At 35.9% G+C, this 24,417-nt stretch overlaps 1 protein-coding gene across 10 annotated transcripts in view; it reads right to left on the bottom strand.

Annotated features, from left to right (window-relative positions):
- Positions 1-5,048: 5,048 nt before the first annotated feature.
- Positions 5,049-24,417, bottom strand: part of Msn (serine/threonine-protein kinase msn) — a 28,439-nt gene continuing 9,070 nt past the window's right edge. The window contains exons 6-21 of one of the 10 annotated variants that reach the window (XM_070314383.1): positions 23,968-24,179; positions 23,632-23,860; positions 23,285-23,545; positions 22,766-22,944; positions 22,281-22,301; positions 20,231-20,413; positions 19,867-19,970; positions 19,024-19,115; positions 18,872-18,948; positions 17,127-17,924; positions 13,087-13,227; positions 10,143-10,311; positions 9,833-10,053; positions 9,423-9,740; positions 8,600-8,899; positions 5,049-8,473 (exon numbers count right to left, since the gene is read on the bottom strand). In XM_070314383.1, coding sequence (XP_070170484.1) covers positions 8,390-8,473; positions 8,600-8,899; positions 9,423-9,740; positions 9,833-10,053; positions 10,143-10,311; positions 13,087-13,227; positions 17,127-17,924; positions 18,872-18,948; positions 19,024-19,115; positions 19,867-19,970; positions 20,231-20,413; positions 22,281-22,301; positions 22,766-22,944; positions 23,285-23,545; positions 23,632-23,860; positions 23,968-24,179 — 3,389 coding nt within the window. In that variant the 3' untranslated portion in view covers positions 5,049-8,389. Of the gene's footprint in view, positions 8,474-8,599; positions 8,900-9,422; positions 9,741-9,832; positions 10,054-10,142; positions 10,357-13,086; positions 13,228-17,126; positions 17,925-18,871; positions 18,949-19,023; positions 19,116-19,866; positions 19,971-20,230; positions 20,414-22,280; positions 22,302-22,765; positions 22,945-23,284; positions 23,546-23,631; positions 23,861-23,967; positions 24,180-24,417 lie in introns of all 10 variants that reach the window. The other 9 variants (XM_070314358.1, XM_070314390.1, XM_070314399.1 and 6 more) reach the window with 9 other exon arrangements.

Raw genomic sequence — 24,417 nt, 5'->3', positions numbered from 1 at the left:
ATAAAAAAGAATTTTTAATATTTTATATATACAAATGAAATATATTAATTCCATTTTGTTGCGACTTATATTATAGGTACAAAGAGTACTGGAGTCTTATACGGATCTAGATCCGAGAAGACCCAGGCACTGAGCGCGATTTAATATCGCGCCATCGTTATATTGTTAAAAAGCAGGAAGGGATATCGATCGTAGCAATTTAAAGCTATTTGTAAAAGCCGCCATATCATATTTACTAAAACATACTTACTTGATATAGGGATGAAACTTTTTTTAAGCTTGAAATCGCAATTCGCTTGTTAAGGTCATGAGAGAGAGAGAGAGAGAGAGAAATAATAATTTCTAAGAATTTTTTTTAATAAAACTTCAAACTGTATCTCGAATAATTTTGAATTCTCAACAATCAATAGTATTATATTCTAACAATGTTTTATATTTTTAAATTAGTTTGATATTATATATGTCGTAGAAAATATTATTCATCAGATGCTGTACAAATAAATATCGCGCACATCAACTGCAGACATATATATTACGCGTATTATTCCGTTAAATTAATGAGAATACAGGCGATAGGTACAAATGCTTGAAATATCACAGTTGTTCCACGATCTTAAGCATGTTTACGATTAGTATGTGTTTAGCAGACACGCCAACAAAGAGCTCGCAAGAGGGCTGTTTACGAACTTAGATTCGTAGAACTGTGTATATATTCCGCGTAAAAGTGCACGCGCTAAAGATATATTCCCTGGTTAAGATGATAAGTTTCGTGATAAGATAGAATTAGAACAGCCCTCTGATGTTAGCTTTCTTCTCGCTCGCTATTCCGAAGAAAAATAATGAAATATTTCTAATACTGCCATGTACAGAGATACAGTTTCTCTCGGAAAGATGAAAAAAACTTCGTGGACTGGGCCACCATCCATGGGGCTGTTATCGACGGCAGATGTTCGATGAATCCAGCTTTTCGCTCTGATAGCGTGTTGCTCTGTATATCAAAGGTACATCCGCGAGCCTTTTGACACAGCAATAATATATCGGAGAGAGAGAGAGAGAGAGAGAGAGAGAGAGAGAGAGAGAATATACACGAAGATGTACATCGAATTTTTGGATGAGAGAGAGAGAGAGAGAGAGAAAGAAGAGGAGGGAAAAAAAGAAAAAGGGAGACGAAAATACGTATGCGAAATGCCCGAGCTATACAATGTCTGTGAATGCCGGAAATATTTCGTTTACAGGTCACACGGCTGCTGCGATTTCCCGCGTAGTATCTCGCGAGACGAGACGGGCTTTCGACGCGAAAAGCCGAATGCTGCTGCGAAAAGAAAAAACTGCGAGCCTGAGAAAAATATGCCGGGGGACCTGCATCTCTCGGGGAAAATAAGAGAGCGGGGAAATTCGTTTTCGAAGCGATCGTAACTTGCGCGAGCGCGCTACTAGCTTTGCAACGCGAAACGCGAAAAGCGATTGTGAATTATATAGAATAAAAGTGTAATTAGCGGCAGAGGAAAGAGAGAGAGAGAGAGAGAGAGAGAGAGAGAGAGAGAGAGGGACGATCTACGACGAGAGAGGAAAGAGGGGAGGCAAGGAAAAATCGTATCGCGGAAAATACGGTGGGAGAAAAGAGGAAAAGATATCGCGCTCCGATGATTCGAAATACACGATTACCGCGAAACTAATAATAAACAGGACGGCAAATTGAATTAATCGCTCTCTAACTTGGTTTCCGATCCATTGGTCGATTTCCGTGTATTACTCGCCAAGCTCATTAGGAGCTGTTTAGTTGCGCAAGAATTTCCGGAAGTACCGTTGGCGCTCGGTATCGGCTACGCTCCCAGCGACTATCGTTTCCTCGTTAACGATAATGCTTCTGAGTTTAGAGAATACAAAAGTCCATACTACGAGCAATCAACTTACGTTCAAATGTTCCCCCGGTAATGGGAACCAAATCGCTTTCCCCTTCTCCCCCCCCCCTTTCCCCCTCCCCAATCTAAACTGGGAAAAGCCGGCTGGGACGAGATAGGTATGGGAATGAAAGGAAGAAGGAGAAAGAGCGCATCCCCCCCAATTCGCCCGCACACCGAGGCTTGCATACAATTAACTCCGAAAACAAGTTTCTCGTTTCTCGTACAGAAGAAAGCATTCGGCTACGAGTCTTTAGACGTGCCCCCCCGCCCCCCAAAAAAAGTATGCTCTCGGGATGTAATATCGGTTTGTAGGACCGATGGTATCTATATTCGAGTAACATCCGAGAACATTCATATTCTTTCTCTTTCTTTAAGGGATCATCCTACTTTCGACGCTCTGAAAATAAGGCGATTTTTGGAAGTTTTTTTTTTTTTTTTTTTTTTTTTTAAGAACAGTATAAAACATATTAATTCTAAACTTTGCACATTTATCAAATAACGTTTCAAATATATCCTGAATTTTTTGCAAACAAAAATGTTTGTTCGTTTCGGAGTTGTAGTATAGTCCAACCAGGATATTTAAAATAAAAAAAAAATAAAAAGATTCTTAATCTGTATGAGAGAGTGTAAACTAGAATTAAATCGATATTTGCAAGATTCGAATTTTGCGACTTACAAAACAATTTTTTGGTGAAAAATGAAACGTTTTTTTCAGACGCTGCCATTTTTCTACTTTTCAATATTTTTTTTTTAAATTCTAATTCACGCGATAGTCACATTCATACAGATTAAGAATCTGTTTGGTTTTTTTTTTTTTATTATTATTTCAGGGTGGGATTGTGTTCGCCACGAATAACAATTTTTTTTTAGACACCCTGGTTGAGCTGCTATAAATCCGAAACAAAAACAAATATTTTTGTTTGAAAAAAATTCAGAATATACTTGAAATGTTATTTAATAAACGCGTGCAAGGTTTAGATTTAATGTTTTATATTTTTCTTTAAAAAAAATTCCCAAAAATCCTCTTATTTTCAGAGTGTCAAACTAGGAAGATCCCTAAAAATAAATATTTTCTTTCTAAGAAAATAAAAAAAAAAATATATATATATATATTTATTTATTTTAAAAATTCTTTTTTTCATTTCTTGCACTCTTCTATAGAATTTAAAACTGAAATCAAAATCCTTAATCACTTTTTTTCCTGGACAGTAATCGAAAAAACGCGACGCGGTCGACGCCGCGAATCGATGTTATTCCCTATTTAGCCGATAAATAGATAGCGTATTATGATTTTAAAAGAGCATTCTCCGCGCTATTCGGCATCCGTAGTTGTTATCGAGGTAGAGTGAATCGTGATGGATTGGGCACGGATCAGGTGGTTAAATTCAGCTGGGCGAAACTTTGCACGCTCGCAGATCCATTCCAGCGAATACTTTTAATGCGTTTAACGCGCATACAACTTTCGAATAAACATATTCTCCTGTGTATATACGTATATATAAACGCGTCCTCTCTCGCGTCATTACCCGCGGAAACGAAACTTTATGATTCTCCGTGCCAAGGGAACGGCGGGCCGCGGTCTTTGAGCCCGTCGATGCTAATTACTAACCATCATTAATACAGAGGTTGCTATACCCGACTTGATCCGCCGTAACATCAAACTTTACGAGAACGCTTAGAGATCGATCGAAATATCGGTCAATGAACAATTTTAACCGATCATGATCGCGAGCAAGCGATTGTCCCGGCAAATAATCGTGCAACCACCGTAATCGGCTCTCTCACTCGAATCGTTCTTATTTCCGGCCATTATACATGTACAGATGTATCGAGCGTGGTTTAAAGTATTAGACGTTAATAATTTCGTTAGTAGATAGTACTAACATGTCGATATATCGATCGTCAACTACGTTCTACTCGGTAACAAAAACCGATATATCGGCTTTTAGGTATTACGAGGGTTAATAGTTTAATACTATACTCAAAGAGAGAGAGAGAGAGAGACAGTTCTCTTGAATACAAAACTACAATCTGTAAATTACAAGTGTGACGTTTGCGAATTTTTATCTTGGAGCCTCCTTTAATATCTAGTTGAAAATAGAAATATCGCACATTTTAGATGCCTCTTATCTGAAAAAGTAGCATATATTTCGATTTGAATATTTATGATTATTATTACAACGGGAAAGGACAATTCTCTTTGATTCAAATAAAAAAGTATATATGATATAAAAGCATAAAATAGAAGAACAAATTACAAAGTTGACAATTAGAGATTGACAATTATGAATGATTAAACATTTAGAGAGATAATGTCTTTCCTGAAATATAAATCTAAACGATATTAATAAATGCATATTTATTAACTAAAATATTATTACTATTACTTAACTAAAATATTAATACTATATGAAATTCCTCATTTATTCAATATCAACAGTCTTAATGTACAAAAAAATTTGATTAATATTGTGACCAATAATAGACATAAGTTTTACTGTTTACTAATTAGACGTAGAAATTTGTTTTATTCCAATTTAATCAAATAGTTTGCATCTGTTTGCATTTTCAACTTTTTCAAATATTTTCTGTATTACACGATACACATATAAAGTTATAAATAAAATTCATCGCGTATATATTATAAATCGTATAAAGAGATCTTTAGAAAAACTTTAAAAAATTGAATGTTTAAAGCACGCAAAAGATGCGACCTATTTAAATACGAATGATACACTGTTCCATCGATAGCATCGGCAACAGTTTCAAACAATATCCCGATGCAAAACAATTAAACGGAAATTGATAAACGATGAAGCTAGATCCGGTTTAGGAAAGTGCAGAGAGAAATTCGATTGCGCATACTCCGGAAGAGCATGAATTCTCAACAAACATCGACAACTCGCAGCCGCGATAAGCATCGTGCTATATAATAAACACGCGGAAATCGCGTTAGCGGTTTCGTGTATTACGAGTGTGCGAATTTACAGTATAGTGACTTATCGCGATAAACCAGTCCAACTTGCAATTACAAACTTCAAGTGCGAAAGAAATATCCGAGAGACTCGCCGATTTATCGATGCTGACTAATAATAATACTCGTGCGATGCGACATAAAGGGCTGCGAATAAAGAAATGCATCAATGAAATTACGAATGTCCGTATATTTGACTTTAGCAATAGTGTGTACGTGTGTGTATGTGTATATGTTTGTGTGAATAGTAATAATAAAAATAATAATCGTCGTAATTATAGTATACATCGCGTCTAACGATCGTAACGTTCGTAAGAATAGAAATAATAGTAATAGTACAATCGATATATAAATTGCTGTAATAATAATTATGAACTATATATACTGTAAAAAAATCATCACTACCATCTTTGGGAGACAATGTGTAAAGAGAAAGGATAATCAAGGGGAGGGGAAATTGAACGCCGTAGAAAGATTAGAAAAGTAGGAGAAGAGAGTCGAGTAAAGATACAAGAATACAAAGACACGGGATACAAAGAAAAGGGAAGTCCTTGTATAAAATTAGTTCGCGCTAGTTAAGGTAATTAATAATATTACTATCATATAATATTATATCCACATTCCTGCCAATCGTAAATAACCGTCCGAAAGTGCAGTATTTTTGCCAAAGATCATTCTCTCTCTCTCTCTCTCTCTCTCTCTCACTCGCACTCGCTCTTTCGTTCTCTCTTTGCACTCTCTCCCTTTCTTTCGTTCGGTATATCCCACTCGTTCTCTAGTCTCGCGCGATAAAAAGTTCCCTCCATTTAAAAAGCAGTCTTTCGTTGCACTATACGGAGCTTTCCGCCCCTTCCTGTGCCTTCTCGTGGATGGTATAAAAAATGTTTCGTCGCGAGAGTATCTATGCATATACGTTATCAACGATAACGTTGACAATTTACAACAGCGTTTACAACGTATTGCAATTTCACGATTGCAATCCGGTATCGCTAAAAAAAATCGCTGTCGATCCAAGTAAAATGTATCTCCGTGTGTGTCGCGTATGTGAGACACGTCACATATTTATTTATTTACACAAATAAAGAAATGAGTATACAATCTCTCTCGCGTAGCTTGATTTTTGTCGATCATTAGAATCGCTATCGCAATTACCTAATCGTATCGTAAACACGCGCGTCGTATTACATGATGTCTTAGTATTAAAAGTACAATTTTTTAATCATCGACAAAGATCGGTCACTTTAATCGCTCGTTTCAAAACGCGCGACAAGTAAAGATATGTCAGCCTGACCGCAAGCCTAGACAAAAAGGGAAAGAGACATTTTCAAAATTTTGCTTACCACGATATTTCCCTATAGCATCAAAATTGTCTTATTCTCAAATTCCAAAACAAACAGTGTTTTCACAGTCGCATAATTAACGTGATCACAATCATGTTTATTAACCGATAATTCTTACGTTAATTTTACTAATTCTTACCACACACTTGCTCTCCCCTGTCATGTTTCCCCATGTTGCTACATTTCTAATGTATCTTTTATCGATGAAATCCCTGCAAGTATTACGTATACTAATTACGTTCAATGACTTCGATATCGTAAACAACATGAACGAAGAAGTAGCGCAATTGGGAATTTGTTCCTTCACCATCCCGTTATTAACACTGTAAGCTCGCTTAAATCGGCTAAGGATAATCCAAAATCAATAAAAGTACATTAATTATTAAAGATTTTCTTTCAACCAGGGGAGAGTATCTTTGAGATTATAAGATCAGATCGTAATAACGCTTTGGAAGCGAAATAGCGATCCGCGATCAAGAAACGAGAGGGAAGACGGAAGGGTGGGTTGCTCTCTTTTAGTGCGCGTCCTCTCGCTAAGTTATAAATTTATTACAAAAGCTGAAGACTATATCGTCTATGTTGATCGTTGACGACGTTACGACGAAAGATTGTTGTGCGAATTTGGTTTCTCGTAGTACAAAGACGCGTATTGAACATAACAAGAAATTATTAAAAAAAGAAACTTGACTATACAACATCGTTTCAACCTCGCGCGTTGCAAAATCCCTACAGTATAATTAATCTACTATTTGTGTAAAAATGCGATTTTCATTCATCCAATGTTATCCTACCACGTTATCTTATATCGCGTCATCGTCATCGCGTTTGCCAGTACGAGTCCGCGGAAAGAATTCTCAGCTGCTATAACTATACAATTAATTAACGTTAGTAATTACTCTCACTTAATTCTAATTTTATTTCATGATATCGCGTCGTACGCAACAACGTCGTCCCCATTTATTATGGCGTCAGTCTGTTATAACGTGTTCGCTTCTATTAAAACGACGTTACACATTTTGTTAAGACTACACACCAGAATTGAAAAATTAACAAACTGACAAAAAAAAAAAAAAAAAAAATCACGACTGCAAATATTATACCAGCTTCTTTTTTTTTATTCCTCGAGATTTCCGATTCTTTATACGACATTTGCAATTTAATTATCGGTATTTTCTTGCCACGGTTAGCAAGCAAGAAAAATCTCTTAGAATAAAGTCTTTTTTTTTTGTACAGATCAATCCAGCGATATTGCACGAACTTTCTTATGCTGAAAACAGTTGCACGGTATAACCAAAGAGAAGAAGTCTCTCTGATACAACAATCAGTCAGTTACATGATCGCTGTGTCACTGGTAATTCATTAACACTGTACTTACGTCTATCTACTCGCAATTTTAAAAAGATCAGAGCTCAAATAAAGTTTATGTTTTATTACGTTATTCTCTAAATCATTCTTCGTATAAAACATTCTTAATTATTATGTATTCATCAGACACATTAAAATACACTTTGTTCCGTTTTAACATTAAGTTTTTGCGAGAATTAAAGTTTACATATACATGTCAACGCGAAACGAATACAAGCTTATCGTAGTGTAATTAAAGCGATAAATTTGTTTTTTTTTTTCTTTTTAAGAGAGGGAAAATACATGGAGAATACCTTCAATACGATTTACCAGCATGCAATACTTTGTCGTGCGCGCTTTTGGAAAAATTTGCTCCGTGTTTCAGCACCGTGTTAGGCCACATCGCGCAATCCGCAGGGCGAGCAGGTGAGAATACAGAGAAATCTCTTGATGAGAAGATTCACAAACGTTAATGTCCCTGGTGCGCTTCGCATGGGCTGACAGTATCGTTGGAATCTATCGTCGCACTCTTCGTCCTCTTGGTATTCATAATTGTAATTGTACGATGTTGAAAGATTATGCGGATAATAATAAGAATAATATTGACGATGACGTTGATGATGTTGATGACGCTGCTGATGCTGTTGTTGATAAGGATGCTGGATACGATGCGTGCACCTCCTAGTTTCCAAGACGCTGAGTCCTGACAGTGAAGGGCGGGCGAATGTACGCGCCGACGCTGTATATCCCGATACACGCGGACGGGGATTGTGCGGTGTTGGTACTCGCGAAGATAATCTTGGGGCCAGATTTGGCCTCATTCGGAATCACCAGTTGGCCATCCCTGGTTTGTTTAATGTCATGAAATAAATCTGGCACGAACTACCGCCTTTCGCCGACGAGAAGAACACCTGAAAAGCGATATCATATATAAATTTCACGTAAACAATAAAATGACAAGCCTACAGAATTCTTTATCCAAAATTTTGATCAATCGTAAAAGCATGCGTATTCGCGTCGAGATATATCATACGCACCTTATCATTACGTTCACAGAGGAACTTGAGCCGTTGAGCCTTCTTGTGCATGAAAACCCCGTCGAGGTGACCGCTCTCCACACTTCTAATTTCGATCGCCTTGTTACCCCAACCCATGATCTGCCCCGTGCCGATGTATGCGACGCTCGTAGGCATCTCGCCCCATTGAAGAACCATCGTTTTGGATACTCTTCCATAAGTGTTTACGTATACGCCCTCGTTATCGTAACAAAGTAGCAGTTGCATGCCATTACTATTAGGCAATGCTACTATACAATGCGGACAGATGGGGCCCTGGGTCTGCGAGTAGAAAAAATAGTGCACGATAATATACATTGTCATATGGCTTTAAAGCAAATAGAGGTAAGTAGATAGATATACATGACAACTTTTTATCAGCTCTGATTTGAGCGATTTATCATTTTGAAAAATCGCTTAGAGAAATTTGATAATAGATACAAGTTCATAAACAATACATACATATATATGTATATATACACACTGATGTCTCCTTATAGATAAATCTGAACAATTTACAGACGGATTGATTTTGACGAAGAGTTTGGTCGTAAAAAAAATATCGTTTCCTGTTGTAAAACTTGTTCAATATAAAAATCTGCCGATATATCGTTAGTTACTGTAAAATATGTGTATGTATTCGTGTGTGTGTTCATGTTAGTATTCAACGATAAATCGTGCAAGAGAGATTTATCACCGGGAAACCTGCCCAATTTATGAAACGAGCATGTCGGCCAATAAATCGTATCGTGTATACCTACCTACCTTTCCTATCCTATCCAATTTTGAATCTGATTTCTCTTACGTGTTTTGGTAAATAAATGTCGTAAACCGTAGCGGAATCCAAATCAACCGCGTGGAAGCCGTCGGCGCTACCGTAAATAACTTTTAACCTTGTACCCTCCTCGACCGTAAGGTCAACCAGTAGCGGTCTATGCGCGAGTTCGCCGAAAGATTTGAAAGCCATGAATTTGTGATATGGCTTTGGCGCCCAAGCGTAAATCTCTATGGAATCTTTCAGCGCGATCACGAGAAACTTTATCCTCTCGTATTTCACTATTTTGAAATGCACGGCGCCTTGCAGATCGCCTACGTTAATCCAACCATTACGTCGTTCAACTTGCTGCAAATAAATAAAATAATATTTTGTGGTAAAAATATTCTCATGCTAAAGATCAGGAAAGACAATCTTTACGATATATAAATAAAACTTACGTCGCTATGACCATCCGTTCGCAGAATCTTACTCTTCAACCAAGATAGATAGTAGACGCGTACTCTGTTCTTCTTACCGCTGATTGTAACAAGAATATTTTGACCTTCGAGGACCTCCATCTGTTGAAAACGTCTCCTGCTGATCAATTGATAAACCTTACCCTGACCGCTTCTGTCCAATAACATCAAGCCGTTCTCGGTACCGATTAATAGATTTACTCCTGTAAAATGGTTAGAAATCGATTACACAATTCGACAAAGCTTAAATGCCGTATAATCAAAGAGATTTTGTACAAATGGCTGCACATACCCCATAACGCGGCGCAAAGAATCTCGCTGTTAAAACGCTTCTTGTATTTGCGTATCTCGGGCGTATCCGATGCTAAATCGTGGCTGGTGGGTGTTACGTTAACGTTTACGTGAGACTCTCTTCTCGCTGGACCGGCCCCGAATCCGAAAGTCAGGAAAGACCTCTGTTTCTGTTGAAGCGCAAACGGAGGTGGTGATTTCACCGCTTGTCGATACTGCAACAGAGATGACTCTGCCGTTTAAGAGACCCTGGGCAAAACACATCAAATGACACAGTAAAATTTCTACTTGACACACAAAAAAAGATGCTAAAGTCCCAGAAAATTTATCTTCAACCCAAATACCCGAAAACACTACTGGCAGAAAGATATAATCGTAGAAAGATTTCAATAGTAAAAATAAAAGAAGAAAAAGATAACGTGCAAAGGATAAATGAGGAAATCGAGAAAGAACAAATCAGTCAAGTCAAATATGCGATATCTACATAGCATTCTTTCACAAACAGATATTACCTCGTTCGTAAAGTTAAAGCTTCTATACGCAAAGTAACAAGGAACGCAAAAAGGAACAGGCATATTCGCAGTAATAATAAACCCATATTATCGAAAGGATGCATTTGATAAGCAGATTCGAAATTAGCAAACTCCGTGTTTAATGGCACACATTCACACAATTATTAGCTTATTTATTATCGCGTCGCGTCGTTATTGTCGAATACACTCGACGAGAGATTAAACACTCGTAGACATCGTGATACGCGCGGATTCATCTCGCACGTTTGCCACACACGTCTCACGAATGAGAAACAAAATCCAGAAAAAGGATAGAAGGAAGAGAGAGATGTGAGAACAAAAAGCAACGGTGGCCGCGACGATCGTGTTAGAATATCGCCGTTTATACCATGTGACATCAAGAATCAAGAGAATAGAGGATCCCACAAACCAACAACAAAAAGAGGATAAAACGACCCGCGCGCACAAAAACTGGCATTCATCTCGCGGTGTGCATAATGAAAAAGATCACTGATCAAGAGCAAAGTAACACGAGTATATGCCCTTATCCCTTCTATCCCCTCCCCTCGCGCAAACGCGAGGAGGGAGAAGGAGGGGGGGAGAAACAATGTTGAAATTGTGTAAATGGATGAATATAGAGATACTTACATTGTAATTAGTATTGGGATTGGAATGGTCAGTAGAGGGCCCTGCCCTTCGGGTTAGAGCTCCCGCGTGTCCCACAACACACAACATAATCCTGAATTAGTCACGCTGACAACCGTATAATTGATCGCTTATAGGGAGATCGCACGTGAAACAGAGACATGGCGTGTGGCCTACGATTCTACTGATCAAAGCGTGACCGTAATAAAAAGAAAAACAAAAAACCTTTCGTTATTCTATGTAACAAGGCCTGATTAACTCTACTAGCTCGTTTTGCGACTTTCACGTCTCTTCTTGCACGTGGATTGCCAATAAGAGAGGTTCATATAGTGCTCTTGCACCCGTATAATCGGGATATATTTTATTCTTCGACATAATTAGTGTATCTGTTTTTTCTTTCTACAGAAACACTAACTATCTAAAGTCAGGGTAGAAACGATGAAGAATATCATATATATATGTCTGCGAGAAACTATCTCATTAAGCGAGAGATGTGCAAAGAATATTTAAGGATGCCAGGGTACTATCGCGTACGATTCTTATGGTAACGAACTGGGGATGTACGAGCCGTTGAATCACAAAGGCTTCTCTGATATTGAACCTGATAAGAGATTCGAGTAAAAAAAGATGCGTTTCTAAACCGTTACTAGACTAGTGGTAACTTTCATTCTCTCTCTCTCTTTCTTTTTAAATCTTTTTTATCAGAAGTATATAGGAAATACGACAGCTCTAGTAATAGAATCGAATAATTTCTTTTGAGAGTTGATATTTTCGATAAAGTCAAACTCGCGAAATTGTTCGTGCTTCTGCTAACATTGTACCTTCATGTACAATAATGTTTATGCACATAAAAAAAATAATAATAATGTAAAATCAAAAACCGTCGAGATCTATATACCAATTGCTAAAGTTCATAATAAAATAAAAATGCAACTTAAAGGAATAAAATAACAGATTGATACGTATAGTTAACAAAATGCACTTTGTAGGCTATCACGAACAATTAACAAGACACTGACACAAAGCATAAGCCGCCTCCTGTGTGCGCAGACCCTCATAAACTTAAACAATATATAGATATATGTAGAAATCACGCGCGCGAATTGATTTCCACGTATTCGGAATTAAAGTATTGAAGCGTCGAGCAAACTTCTTATTGCATCGTATCGTTTTACTGTCGTTGCCACTAGTCTCTCTGTTCACAAGAAGCCTGGCGAAATCTAAATAATGTATCGAATCACAGGTTTGCGGATAAGAACATAATACCAACGCGCTACGTACCTATTTTGCGACGTATGCTTAGAATAATCGATGTAAGATAAATATACATAGTATAAAAACGTTTTTCTTGATCCAATCAAAAAGCATTACTTCTCGGACAATTCGGTAACACGGAAAAAAGCATTCTCATTACTACTGAACGAAATGCTAATCATCTAAGATTTTTTTATCAATCATTGTACGACGTTGTTACGTCACATCGCTCACAAGACTCACAAGTCTCGACGAGAAACATAGAAGTATTTTGTATAATAAAGTAAAAATAAAAATAAGTTGTTTGAAAATTTGATGCATATGCGCGTACTCGTGAATGAAATTTGCGTGAGCGATTTTTGCATTAAATGTTTAATTTTCAATAAAAATTGTCGGCTTTTTTATTATTATTGGTTTACACTTTGTATAATACATCGAAAGGTATAATACTCATACATGAGTGTACACGAGTACGTGCATAAATCGATATAAAGAACAGAGAACATAGGATACATATAGACAGATGAATCTGACCTCCTCGCTAGTCGACTTGTCCTGTCGTTGACCTGGTGACGAAGTCAAGAGATCCGGTAAGACCGAACTGGGCCGCGAGCCTGGGGACGAATCTGATCTCTGGAAATCACCTCCGCCTCTTGAACGATCACCCTCGCGATTCTGTAATCACCAGCGATTCTCCATTTAATATGAGACAGCCGAGACAATGACTGAAAGAAAAAGCGAATACAAAGAGAAGGCTCGAGATCGGGACCTGAATTTCTATTTTAGATTGTTTCGTGCATGAAATTCCTTCTTTTTATTCTGGTCGTTTCTTACATACGTAAAATTGATAATGCACTTTAAAAGGTATTATTTTTTGCTTTGTCTATCTTTAAGAATTCAGATCTCGATACTCTGCGATATAGATAAAGTAAGATAAAGAATTACGCCGAAATTATAGGAATAGAACAGTAAGAGAAATAAGGATTAGAAGGGAAATATTGTCAACGATATGAAGGATAATGAAATTATGTATGAAAGTGCGGATTATGTCACGGAAAAGCGGAAAGGCAAGCAGAAACAATAAAAGAGCGGAAAGAGAACGAAGACTGCAAAAAAACAAAGACGCAAAGAGAACAAAAGCTATGAAAAGAACAAAAATAAGAAGAAAAACAAAGAGCAAAATAATGATGTTAAAAAACTTATATCGACAGCGCACATTTAAAAAAAGAAATAATGAGTTAACAAATTAATGAGATTAATTTCTTCTCTGTGAATAATAACGCAACAAGTTGTACGACTTATATATGTATTATTGATCAGTATGTGTAAAGTGCACAACACATAAAAGGAAAACGCAGTCATGCGAACTGTCGATTAGCTAATATCGATCATATCTAATTACTACGTAAACTCAATCTCATTAAATAACAATATTATCAATTCACTGAACGTTTTACATTCGTCTTATTATGACGACACATAAAAACAATATATCAGAAACATTATAATATAAATTTCTAAAACAGCTCATTAAATATTAATTTCAATAGAAACGTAAACTTTACATCCACGTTATATAGTCTCGACAAAGTATGCAAAGTCACAATCGCAATCAAAAATTAAGAACATATGCGTAATAATAAGTAAAAAATAATAGATCATAAAAATAATAATATACAAATATATATATATATAGTAGTTGCAACGATGTAATAATTTATCATTTTTTATGCTTCTACTATAGTATAAAAATTAGACTTATACTAGAGAAAGAAATTAGCTAATAAATGCAAAATTGAATGCAACTATTGTTTTCATTTAGACATTGCACGACGTTAATGCAATAATTACATTCAATTTTTTTATAGCTAACGAGCGTAAGATAAAGGATATCTTAAATTCGATGCGTATTCTAAGCCTTTCTCTAACGCACGTTAATCTCGACGAGACGGCGATAAGAATAAACATAAAATCGTTGCATATCATGCCAAAAGAACACATGTAAGATAAAATAAAGCATGCTTAGCACGTGCTGCAACACGAAGACATGAAATGAATGTTATACGCGTTTAACGTAACGGATATATGGTTTGGGCACAACATTCGTTTATTGCAAGCGTCATGCAAGACGGTGCTCGTGATAACAGTCATGGCCTCGTACGACGTTTATAAAATGATCCATCGTCACTCTATATTTCAATCTCGATTGCTCTCTGAGATCGTTCTCTCTGCCTTAAAATCATCTTCCTCTTCTCCTAATATTCAATCTTTGTTTCGGAACAGTCTCATTGCCTCCTTCTATTTTTCTTTATCTCTTTTTTTCGGTCGGAATCATGCAGATAATATTAGAGATTGCGTTAATGACAAACATACACTCAGAAAACACATACACGCCAGATTGATTATTGATCTTTATTAATATTGTTCTCGCGGTTTTTCGATCTCTGTCTCTTTCTTTCAATTGCTTTCACTTTTTCACTTCCTTCCTTTCTTTCAACTTTCTCTCTCATTCTTGAGATGCAAAGATTGAGGTTCGAGTAATAAGATTTCTAATAGACTAATACGCAAAAGAACGTAACGTGGCTATTGCAATGTTAGTCTTTTTAGTATTTTAGATAGCATTTTAGTATATAACTCAGATTAATATACATAAAAAGAGTCAATATCAAAATCTACTCTATAGTTAATGCAATTATTTTTTATATCGTTCAAGATTCAATAAACAAATTTATATGTTAGTAAATCGATCTTTAATAAAAAGATCAAAAGAGTAAAAATCTAATTAAAATCCAGGATCCTCGATTATACGAATGGTTATAAAATTATTAATTCGTTGTTAAGAGATATTGGCTTAGAATGTATAAATGTCAGAATTTAAATTTATAAAATGTTAATGCAATCTTTATGAGCAAATATTAAGTATATCACGATTAAATACATACAAATATACAAGTAGCACTAAATAAAACATGGAAGCATATCTCTCTGAAGCTCAAGGTATAATAAATATAAAAATTAAATCAGCTTGTATTTCAAGAGAGATATATATCAATGTTATAACAATATTTTTGCAAAAAATACTTTAATTAAGATATTTTGATTGCTGAGATTTTTTATAAACGGTTCTTTTTTTAAAACCGCACTTCCGATTATTTTTATCGATTTATTAGTCACGATTAGAATGTTAAAATAGATCCGCGATCCGGAATTACGCGAAAAAACATTATATTAGAAATATGTTAACGTAATCCGGGGAAATAGTCTTCGTGATTCATCATCACGAATTTTGATGCGTTCTTTTTTTTTTTGCCAAATCCCGCGACGTGTCATTGCGCTGATGGTAACGACGTTGTCGAGTATCCCGAAGAAATTCCATGCTGTTAATCCTTCAGTCCCAGATTTCGTCGTCGTAGATGTATGTCGTTTTTCTGCATAGCATAGTACGCATCACTCAAACAGTAGAGGACGAGGCTCATTTGCCGGGAAGGATATAGAACGATGAATGGAAGACGGAGGAATTCTAATTTACGGAGTAGCAATTAATAATTCGACATCTCTCTTTTGTTGATTTGTCGCTCGTTAATAATCTCACGAAAAATCCCACAACCATATTTCATTTCAAATAAAGCATCAGAAGTTTACATTAGGCGAAACATTGTATTATGATTAATAATGTTAAATCCAAATGCAACGCGAATTAACGCTACTCGGCAAATACGACACATTTGCAAAAAGCCTCCTTGTTGATAAAGAATAGAGGAAAAAGTGAAGAAGGTTATTATATCAGCAGCACCTCTCCCACAGCGAGAATCTTCCCCATGTCCTTAAGTGTAACAATAGGAACTAATAGTAGAACACTAATAGTAGTAGTAATAATAGCAGTAACAGTAATAATGGAATGTTATTAAAGTAAATATAAGGAGTAGTAATACTAATAGTAATGGAATTAGTAATAGAAACGGCGATAATCTAACGTTGCGCTTCAACGATCTTCCGATATAGCTTTTAAATGAAAATGATGAAAAATCTAATCGAAATATAAGAGACTGTATTAATACTGCTAATATGATACTGATAGCACTAGTAATTAATAATGTATCGCTACTATTTATTTGATAAATCGTGGAACTGAATGATGATATATGATAGAAAGAAGAAATGCGCCTAAAAATCGAGCGTAGCTGATTTACTAGCTTTCTATGTGATTGGTTATGCCGTTGGATGTCGAAAAATCAGTCACAATGGTCTCGGGAGAAAGTGTAAAGAATCGAAGTGTCTATGAGCGTAGGTAATTTCGTTAATTAATCAAATATAATCTTATAATTAATATTTTTTTGCAACAAACTGTACAAATATCGTACAGCATGACGAAAAACAATATAATAAATGAGATATCTCTATAGACACTTTGAAGATACATTCTGGAGATGGACGAGGAAAGATAACAGGCAGAAAATTTCGATAGGGTGATAAGAAGGGTCTTTCAGGCAAGCACACAGGCAGGAAGGGCTCGCAAAGTTTTTTCGCGAGACTCGGGGGGAGGGGGGCTCGCAGGACTCGCTTAGGGGACTGACCTGAGTGACAATGGGGCTGTACTCGCTGGCCGTCGTACTGGCCGTGGATTTAATCGTTCCCGCATCGTCGACTACGGCAGAGGCCGTAGCATCCGAAGGTCTACAACTGCGTCTTCTTGCGTTCTCGTCTTTATTACGTCCGAAATCGAACCTTCTCACCTCGTGCCTATTACCGAAGACAATCTCGCTCTCAGTCTTTTCTCTCCTAGGCCTCTGGAGCCCCTCGCGGTTCAACGAGAAATCCGTTAGAATCGGCTCTCCGGAACTGAGCCCGCCGCCACCGCCTCCCTTCTTACCGATAATACCGGCGACGCTCATCTCACTTCCGCGCCGATTACCGCTAGCGAATATACTAGATCTCTGCGACAAGTCCGATGACTTCTGCAAGTACGCCGAGTGTCTCGCGGATGGGAAAAAATCTGAGTTTTCACGGCGAAATGCGCGCGTGAAGGCGTTCGATGCGTTGCCCAGTTTCGAGTCGCTCTCTTGCCGCCTGTGAACCGGTTTCAATTGATGTTGCTTTTGGTGATGTTGCTCATGTTTTCTTCGGGCCAATTGCTCCTGTCTCTTGAGCGTTCTTTCGCTAGACGAAGAGGAGCGATCCTCATTGGATCCGGTGGACTTGCTCGCTTGACTGGCCGCTTCTTGCTGATGCTCCTGTTTCATTTTATCCAATTTGTCGTTAAAACCCTGAAAGAAGCGGGTGAAATCCCACTCCTTCAGGAGGAGCTGCTCATCTATCTCTGAACGCCGGATGCCGCTAGCCGTTGCACGATCGTCTGACATCTGACTAAGTTTCTAGAGTGCGCGTACGATGGCGAAGATAATGGTACGGTGACAGAGAAAAAAAACAAGAAAAAAGAAATACGTGCGATAATAACATCGTGAAACGATGACTGTCAGTGAATGGTGGTGAAGTGTAATGATATAATGTAATAAAAAAAACCGACTATCTTTGCCACGGTAGTGAATGAATTAGGAGTAGAAGCTGAGTGTAAATGAATGATAAAAGTTTCAAGATTAAATATAGAATTACCCATACAACAAAAGATCGAAAAAAAATAATAATAATGAGGATGATGCGATACATCCATTACAATTTCACTACCGAAACAATATAGTCTGTCTGTAGCAACGTGCTATAGACATGTGTTCATCGTTTATATATAAATGTGCATGATGTATCGTACGACAGCGGCAAAAGTACAGACACAAGGCAGTGCACGGTAGATGCACCGTATAATGCTCGCTTGTAATATACAAAGTCCTGACAAGTACGTAGAGCGAACAATGAAGGGAACGGACAATGCCATTAAATTAGTCCCGATTATCTCTCAGTTACATACATATTTGAAAAAAAAAAAAAAAGAAAGAAAAAAAAACACAGATATGCAGCACAATCGCTTGTGTTTCCTTTCCTTCTTTTATCCTTAAGTCTAATCTTCCACTCTCGCATTAATAAAGATCTTGGAGCAAACAAATAATGTCATTTAAGCTTCGATGTAATTATGACACCTGTAATTTATACGAATAGTAAATTAAATAAGAAAGGAAATACAATCTACTGCTTTGTGCGAACTACTAAAACGTGATTATACACAAGTATTGGTACAAATTACATAACAACGTTATACGGAAACTTCAACGATATGCCGAAACGAAATTATCCGAATGGAAGATACATAAAAAATATAAATATTGTAGTATTTAATTTGCATCGCAACCTTGAGAAGAAAAGTACTCACTCGTTTCATGACTAGCGTACGATCGCCCGATTCTTCCTCATCGGGGGTTGGGGGGAGCGGACGATTCGGTGCTCCTCCTATAAAGATTAGATAAGACACGATGTTGAATCAATCGCGTAATATCATTAGTAGTGCTTCTTGAAAGTAGCTACCTTTCGGCTTATCTTCGTGATGAGAGTTTTGGGCATTATGTGAAGATGACGATGACGAATCGGACGACGGTCTGAAAGGAGAAAATTCAGGACTGCAGCAGTAGAAATAGAGATTGCAGCGGAACGACGTGACAACGGATGAAGCACACGTAATGCGTTGCCGATGTTGCGAGGCGAGGCGAGACGAGGCGACCAAGACGACCATATGACACGAAATGTCGAAGCGTGGGGTAGGCATGATGGAAGATGAAACGAAATGACATTAGTAAGATTAATACGACACACTGCAATCGCGTCCTATATTCTATTTATTACATTATAATAAAAGCGTTAAAGAATTAGCTTTGCATAATGTTATAAGATTATTTTTTAATACTTGTCTCTTATTGGGAATAATTTCATAGTAAAAATAAAAAGTATTATAACTGCACTTTTAAAAAATATTTTGTGATCGTTTTTCAAAATCAATCGCATCGTACTGTTATAAAAACTATATCCCTCCGAAAAAAAATAAGCTTCTTATATTAATTTGAATGTAATTCCAAATTCTTTCTCACGGTTCTAATTTCAAAAAAAATACTAATAAATCTACTGAAAAGTTGTACATTATTCGTATATATTGTATACAAATTATTGCAATCATAATTTTTTTTTCATTAGAGTAATTAAATTAATATATGTTAATTACATACGTATTATTAATTAGTTTAATTAGATGACGATAATGGAACTTTGACATAGCGAGTGACATTTAATATTTTACAAAATATTTCTAAGTAAAAAGTTTGAGATAACTGTCATGATAACCGATTGAATGTTAGTTTATGGAATCTTTTTACTTACAGTGGCTTGGGTGGATCGCTAGCCAGTAATGTACCGTCGTTTCTCAAGTTGTTTCCTCCAGCATCTTCGAGATCGTCATCACTATCACTCTCGATCGACAGAGCCTGGAATGACAGAAAATGATATATCATTTTTAGAGCGTCATTTTCGCACTCGTGTGACATTAATATCTCTGCATCTTTCTTTGTATACTCTTTACCTTAAACTAGACGCAAGGCGATGTTAACGTGTCTCTCGCGCAATAAAAAGTAGAAAGAAAAGAAAAGGGATAATGTAACAACAAGGGGAAAGGGTGGATGCAGGCATAGTAAATTTTTGTTGCCGAAATATCAATCTTTGTCACATCGTGGCTCCAATCGCTTACTTGATCAAGAATACTGGAAGATTGCGGCATCTGTTTGTTGTTCTGATCGTTACTTGCAGGTTGCACTGAATTCGACGTAGATGAGGCTGCAGGGCCCTTATGTTGCCTGTTCGGCCTTGGCGGGGCCTCGGGGCCCTGTGACACACCAAGCTCGATGAGTTGAGCAGCCAGTATCTCCATGTCCTACCACCCACACGCATACACGCACAACCCCGTTAGTCACTGTTCCGAGACCTTTGTGAATCTTTTGCTAGAAGCCACCATCGGACAGCCAAACAAGGCAGAAAGGCAAGGAAAATTTCGAAGGGAACATAAAGTTATACACTTATAAGCGCGAAATACTATTAACGCGCAAATAAAACTTCAACAGGATAATTCAAAAATAAGTGATTCTACTTTATAAGAACGTGTTTTATTCGCTTTAAGAGGAAAGGTCATCTAAAAGTTCCTGGCATTAATAAACGTTATTTAAATGCTCAAACGCGCTTACGAACTGATCGATAATTTATTTGATTACTATGTCGTACTGTTATCAACAAATCTTGTATCAAAACTTGCGAACTTGTTTTTTATAAAATTTTATCGTAAAGAAACATGTTTAAGTCGAAAAGAAAACGGATCTTATATAATTTACAGATTACCTATATCACTTTTTTTTATTCTTAAAATGAATAAAATATGCTCCTCAAATATTCTGATTTTAGAATCATCCTGTATAATGTTAATATGATCAACTTAACACGTTTAATAAATAATATTATATTAGACTAGAATTTCTTAAAGTAGATCAAAGCTAAAATATAATAAGTTAATAATTTCAAACCATCAGATTTTAATTTAATGAATTAATTAACGATATTCAATTTTTGTTCAGAACATATAGCTTAGCATATGTTATCCAAAAGATGAAAGAGATATATTTAATCATTATAAAACACAAAATCTAAAAATATGATATTTTATGACATTCATATTAATTTTAAAAACTTCAAAAATAATATCTTAAAGGAAAAATATTTTCTGTATCATATTTGTTTCTTGAAATTATGTTTGTGTAACATCTTTTTATATCTTCAAATCTAGAAAAATTATTCAGATGTTCCTCTATTTTTGGTGGATCATCAATCTATATCAATTATTATTAAATGATTATAAAATAACCAATATATTGCTTTACTATGATATCTCTCTTTAATCGTAGATACAATTAAACATATATGTTATGCTTATATTTTAATAATATAGTAATAAAGTCAATATTTTCTCGAAACTCCAACAAACGTGTTGTGTATGTAAATTTCAATATACATACAATCTGATAAAGAAAACCCAATTAAACGGTCATTTAAAAGCCCAATATGGGATAATGCAAGTGCTTAAGCAGAGGGACATTAAGAGGATAGATTTGTTATTATAAAATAAATTTAATAATAAAAATCAATGCATTCCAGAATATTCTATATGTGAATATTTAATATAAATATTAATAAATCTATAGAACCTGTTTTTTATTTATTGCAGAAATAAATTTACTAGATGGATTATTTAACATCATATTATCCTTAATTATGATATCTATTATCTTACACGGAATCATATTATAGCTCACATTTTTTTATTATGTACAAATGTAATTTTGAGATTGTAAGAATTATATTATTTATATATAATTTCAATTAAAAACTGTATTTACATCAAATAATATATTTATATAAATATTCAATTCTTAAAGAAATATTAGTAATAGTAATATTAGAATATAATATTTTTTCAGTAATATTTTTTAGAATCAAAAGATTGTATATTTGATCTCTCTTTTTAATTAGCATAACTTTTCTTCATTTCATGAGAAACTTTATTTCTTGTCAAAATAAAAAATTATTTTCATAAATTTATCAATAAAATAATTAAGAACATATTTCCAAGTCAAACAAATGAATTAATTCTTGCACTGATTGTTATTATTAAATAATGCAAGCATCTGCAGGAAAGCGAGTTGTCAATATACATGTAAGAGAAAAAGAGAGATAAAGTGTGCGTGTTATCTTACCTCTGGTTTCTTCGGTGGCAGCTACAGTAGGTGTGAACATAGAAAAGAAATAAAAACCAAATACATTCCAAATTCAAGTGCCAGGAGCGCTTTTGTGTATACTTGTGTATGTGTAATAGAACGCATCAGCGTGTATGCCAATGACATATGCAATAGGCGAAGTAGAACGCGTGCATAATGGATACGATAAAAATATATAATATGTCGCAAGTATATAGAAAAAAGGACATATAAAGTGTGAGCTATGCGTTATAGAGAGAAAATATATATGTATATATACTTGTATTGAGATAAATATAAATTTAAGGCAAAACTGCAAAGAAAAGGAAACGACAGCATATGCCTTTCTACAGATCTGGTCATCTATATATTTTGTCTATTTATATGATAATCCTTATTTGCAAAATGTAATGCAAAGAAAGGACATTCGGTTTGGATAATTAAGAAAGAATATAAAGTCCGCAAATTTATTCATAAAAACTTACCATAGGTTTAAAAACACTGTTCCTTTGAGGCGCGGGCTGTCCACCGGATCCTCCGCTACCTCCTCCTCCAGCAGGTGTCTGATGATTAGAAGGCGGTGTAGATACTTTGTGCGGTTGCCGAGGATCGTCCCTGGGTGTCGGAGGTAATGGACGAGACGGAGGTTGCGGATCTGGTACCACTATTCGTAGTTATACTCATATTAGTAACGCAAAATAGATTTTATAAATAGGCCAATAGTATGTCATTAGGGGCAATTAGGGATTAAAAAGCCAAAGGTAGATTAAAAAAAATTGACAATTGCTTGGTCTAATAAAAAATAAGCAAAAACATCGTAAAAATTGTATTAATCGTTCAACAACAAATTACTTAATTGAGATAAATTGTTTCGAATCATATAATTATGTGATTAAAATATTTCCTGAATAACATACTCGACTTATAACGTAAATTTTAATTTACGTAATTCTGGTTACGTAATTTCTTTACTACGTAAATTCTTTTATAAATCTTAAATGTACCTATAAGTCTGTGCGGTATAGCGGGTCTCGCGGGCGGTCCGGGTTCCGGTACCTCTCTCTGAGATCTGTTTCCAGGTTTTTCTTTAACGGCAGGTGCTTGAGGAGGTATATCCTGCGTCAAAGTCCTGCCTTCCTGAATTTGTTGAAAATTACGGCGCAAAGTGTCACCTCCAGGTGCTTGAACTATAGACGACGGTTCGCCCGCCAATGCCGGCTCGTCTTCTTCGTTTTCACTACCGCTATATCGATAGTCGTCTCTTTCTGTAATGAGTAATGGATATATGACAAGGTGCCGCTGTATTTTAAACAAGTTTCAAAAATATAACTTTTTCTATTAATCTTCGCACCTTTCTCCTGTTTACGCTTTTTACAGCGATCGATGTGATCTTTAAGCTGTATTCTGACTTGTCTTTCCGTAGGTTGGTCCCGTATAAATGGATGTTTGAGGAGCTGTTCTGTATAGGGTCTTTGATGATAATCCTTAACTAGCACCGTTTCGATAAATCCGTGAAACTTTTTGGCCCACTTCTTCGACTTGAGCCGCGGTGGTGGGTTACGAGGAATCAAAAATAAGGCCTGTTTAACAATGTACGATCATATAGCGACATATAATTTTAAATATGAGAATATCTTTTGTGATATAAAAATAGATTTAAACGTCAAAATTATTGAGAAAGACTCACTCTCATGGGATGCAGATCGCAAAGCGGAGGTTGTGATTCAGCCATTTCTAAAGCGGTAATTCCGAGCGACCAAAGGTCGCTTCTATTGTCGTAAGTGGCGTCTGGATTTTCATCACAAGCAATAACTTCTGGTGCCATCCAGTAAGGCGTACCGATAAATGTATTTCTTCTACCTATCGTTCTGTCCAATTGCGCGCTAACGCCAAAATCAACTAAAAGAATATGGCAGCATAATTAGTGCATCAAAATAAAATATGTCGCATAATAAATATTAAGTTTATGCAAAAGCTTCATCTTTTTTGTAAAATTTTATCTTAAAAATAAAGTAATCAATCTAATTATTAAAAAAAAAAGTATATCTGTCTTCTTGAAATAAAAAAATGAGCTAAAAAATATCAATAAAAATTTTTTAAATGTGAAATATTTCGTTTTCAATTTCATTTTACGAAT

This window comes from Polyergus mexicanus, unplaced genomic scaffold (assembly GCF_030449975.1).
Source record: "Polyergus mexicanus isolate NDT 795.1 unplaced genomic scaffold, iyPolMexi1.0 SCAF_2, whole genome shotgun sequence".
NCBI classification, from domain to species: domain Eukaryota; kingdom Metazoa; phylum Arthropoda; class Insecta; order Hymenoptera; family Formicidae; genus Polyergus; species Polyergus mexicanus.
The sequence above is the reverse complement of the archived record's forward strand: the minus strand, read 5'-3'. Positions and strand labels throughout refer to the sequence as shown.